The 3,721-nt window shown below is 51.4% G+C and overlaps 1 protein-coding gene across 1 annotated transcript; it reads left to right on the top strand.

Annotated features, from left to right (window-relative positions):
- Nucleotides 1-2,225: 2,225 nt before the first annotated feature.
- Nucleotides 2,226-2,617, top strand: LOC106809114 (calcium-activated potassium channel slo-1-like). The gene has a single exon (XM_014812077.1). It carries the CDS (start codon nt 2,261-2,263, stop codon nt 2,615-2,617), a length of 357 nt encoding a protein of 118 aa, XP_014667563.1. The 5' UTR covers nt 2,226-2,260.
- Nucleotides 2,618-3,721: the final 1,104 nt, after the last annotated feature.

The raw sequence follows: 3,721 nt of genomic DNA on the forward strand, positions 1-3,721 counted from the left end.
ACACACACACACACACACACACACACACACACACACACACACACATACATACATACATACATACATACATACATACATACATACATACATACATACATACATACATACATACATACATACATACATATGGCATACATATGATGCCAGCCCCCGTACGAAGATGGAATCAAAATGCGTATGAGCTCTGATAATTTGAATTGTTTTCAATTACGCTTTAGAATGGTGGGAGCGCAATGCGACCTTAATTACGAATCGTTGTACTCGCGCGATAACGGAAATGGAAAAACATATTCTTGTATTCGCATGCGCAAATAAGATTTCTGCATATATGCTGCCTAGCTGTCGACGATTAGCATTGCGAACCAATTATAATATTTTGCTAGAATCATGATGTCCGATGTCCGCACTATTAATCCTTTTTTAACTGTTTTGTCCTTTTACTGTCTCGTCTTTTAATAAGAAAGTAATCAATTAACGTATCTTAGCAACGCGCATGCAGGTTTCAAATTATGTTTAGCTGTGGGGTTCATTGGCGAACGGGAGCTCACTCGTGTGAGGGATAGAGTCTAGTAAGTGGATAAAGCATGTCACACGTATTCGTCTTTTAAGGAAATCTATGACAAACTTCTTAAATAAAAATGCAGTGTCACCATTGATTTAGTGCAGTGTCACCATTGATTTAGTGCAATGTCACCATTGATTTAGTGCAGTGTCACCATTGTATTGTCACCATTGCATTGTCACCATTGATTTGCGCTCCATGTGGCATGACATTAGCTACCAGGTGTAGCGTGAGATTAGCTACCAGGTGTAGCGTGAGATTAACTACCAGGTGTAGCATGAGATTAGCTACCAGGTGTAGCGTGAGATTAACTACCAGGTGTAGCGTGAGATTAACTACCAGGTGTAGCATGAGATTAACTACCAGGTGTAGCATGAGATTAACTACCAGGTGTAGCATGAGATTAGCTACCAGGTATAGCGTGAGATTAACTACCAGGTGTAGCGTGAGATTAACTACCAGGTGTAGCGTGAGATTAGCTACCAGGTGTAGCGTGAGATTAGCTACCAGGTGTAGCGTGAGATTAGCTACCAGGTGTAGCATGAGATTAGCTACCAGGTGTAGCGTGAGATTAACTACCAAAGGCCGGTTTCACGAAGCGTACATAAGTATTTAATCATGATTAAATTACTAATCATGATTAACTTCCCGTACTTAAATTAAAGTGACTGTTCAATTTCTGTGAAGAATTTTAAGTATGATTAATAATGATCATAATTACGGGAAGTTAAGAATGAGTAGTGATTTAATCATAATTAAAGTTAAGTACGCTTCGTGAAACCGGCCCCAGGTGTCTTCTTAGGCCTTTTAGCCCCATGAGGAGCATAGGCCATCGACGACGCTCCGCCAGCGCACTCGACCCTGGGCTGTTTTTTCCATCTTCCTCTAGGAGTGACCGCTTCTCTGCATTTCTGCCTGGGTGTCTCTACGCCACGTGTTTCTTGGCCTTCCCCTCTCCCTCTTTCCCTGTGGATACCAGGTCAAGGCCTGCCTGGTGATGTTACTAGCAATCCAGTTACACTGCCTTCTCAGGATCTGTGTAGCGATTGGTTCCTGGTCGGTTGTTTTCCACGATTCTTCATTTGAGATTTTCTTTGGTATAGCATGAGATTAACTACCAGGTGTATTCATGTTTTAGATGGTCAGCGGATCTGCAAAGCTGGCTGGACGAACTACCCACTCACGGTGCACCAGTCTCCTACATTCGTAGCGGTCACTCACTGACCACTGCGTCCAGTTGCCACGCCGCTGACGGTTGTTTGTAGTGGCGGTCATCGCCCGTGGACTACCACTGCTGCTGAATTACCGAGGTTGTGACCGGAGGACTCTGACAGTGACCGCTGGTCACTGTTATTGTCTGAGGCAGCGCAGCTGACCCCCGTCGCTGGCACTTCTCACCAGATACTTGCTGCTCCTCGAGGACTGGTCAGTTGGGTCGATCTACTGGTCGCGCCATCTCGGACCCCGGTCAGTTGTGCTGGAATCTCGGAGCAGGTCGGACCAGACTAGCCGACCGCGAGTTAGCTCTCGGTCACTACGCGACGCGGACGCTTAACAGCGCCGCCAGGTAGCGCCGCCGCGCTCCGCATGCGGCCGCCGTGCGACTGTAGGTGGCGCCTTCATCGCGTGACGTCGTCGTCGTCGGCTGCGGCGGCCGGGGAGGGGAGGAACCCGTGAGGAGGTCGCGCGGTCGTCGCGATGCCGTCGTTCGAGGGCGGCAGCATCGAGGAGGATGAATGCATGCAGCAGGAACCGCTGTGGTGGGCGTTCGTCGTCTCCTCCGTCGCCACCTTTCTCGTCTGCATCTTCGCCGTCTGCGCCTACCGCTTCTGCGTCTACCTGTGCTGCCGGCCCTGGAAGGAGGACCCCGAGTATGAGGCGCCGAAGGTGGTGCCGCCGACGCCGCCCGCCGGAAAGCCGGCGACGCCTCTATCGGCGACGCCCGAAGAAGGAGAGGTCACGTGGATGACGGAGGCGAAGGACTGGGCCGGCGAGCTGATATCCGGGCAGACGACCACCGGACGCATACTGGTGAGTGATGGTGGCGACACCTAGCGGCGGGTTAAAAAGTATCGTTATATTGCGTTGCTGCTTTCATGGTAAATGCTACTGTAGGGGGGCCTCAGGGTTACGGAAACGGAGATGGGCACCGCCCTATGCGCCTATGTTCCGCATAGGCGCGGCAAGGATTTAACTTAACTTAACTATACTGTGTTACGCGTACGTGCGTTATCAGATGGAAGAGTAAACAGAGGATGCTCGGCATTCTCTGTTCTCCTTCCCTGCTACCCATCACGTCCTTCTTCCATCCCCCGCCACCCATCGCTCCCCTCCCTTCTCCCTTCCTCCCCCGCCGCCCCTCTGCCCTCTCCGCCCCTCCCCCCGTTATCGTCCGGCCTCCCCCACGGCAAAATAACAGTAAAACGCGCTGGAGGAAACCGGACAGTTGGAGGTAATAGATGGAAAAGGGCTTCAAATTCCAAAGAAATCGTTTCAGATATAATTTCGCATAAAAACTGATAATAATAATAATAATAATAATAATAATAAGCGTATAACTGAGAGATTGCGGGGTTCCGTGTATACGTACGCAATCCTGCCACAATTACATTCCCTTCTCTCTGAAGAATTGCGCCTCCTACGAATAGACAACTAGACATCTAGGAGTAGAGGAGCGAATAAAATAGCCGCTGTTGCCGGTTCGCTCCACGTCGCTGAGTTTGCAAGCGCGCTCATCAAATATTTATCGTCAGTGAATTCACGAGGGCACACTGATGCCGACGTCGCCACTGTGGTACCGACAGCAGTTGCGCAATCTATCACGAGCCGTGGCAACCGGTAATAAACCAACGGCCCTTCTTTCTCTGCGACGTTGACACAGCATGCATTTACCTGCGTGCGTGCGTGCGTGCGTGCGTGCGTGCGTGCGTGCGTGCGTGCGTGCGAGAGCGTGCGAGCGTGAGTGCGCCCCCGTGCATGCGAGAGCGTGCGAGCGTGCGTGCGTGCATGCGTGCGTGCGTGCGTGCGTGCGCGCGTGCGTGCGCGCGTGCGTGCGTGCATGCGTGCGTGCATGCGTGTGAGATCGTGCGTGCGCGCGTGCGTGCGAGAGCGTGCGTGAATGCGAGAGCGCGTGCGCGTCCGTGCGTGCGAGAGCGTGCG

Source organism: Priapulus caudatus, unplaced genomic scaffold (assembly GCF_000485595.1).
Source record: "Priapulus caudatus unplaced genomic scaffold, Priapulus_caudatus-5.0.1 Scaffold330, whole genome shotgun sequence".
Taxonomy (NCBI): Eukaryota; Metazoa; Priapulida; class Priapulimorpha; order Priapulimorphida; family Priapulidae; genus Priapulus; species Priapulus caudatus.

Bases quoted from the DNA above. Each gene is read 5' to 3' on its own strand.
- LOC106809114 (XM_014812077.1), top strand. From the start codon at position 2,261: ATGCCGTCGTTCGAGGGCGGCAGCATCGAGGAGGATGAATGCATGCAG.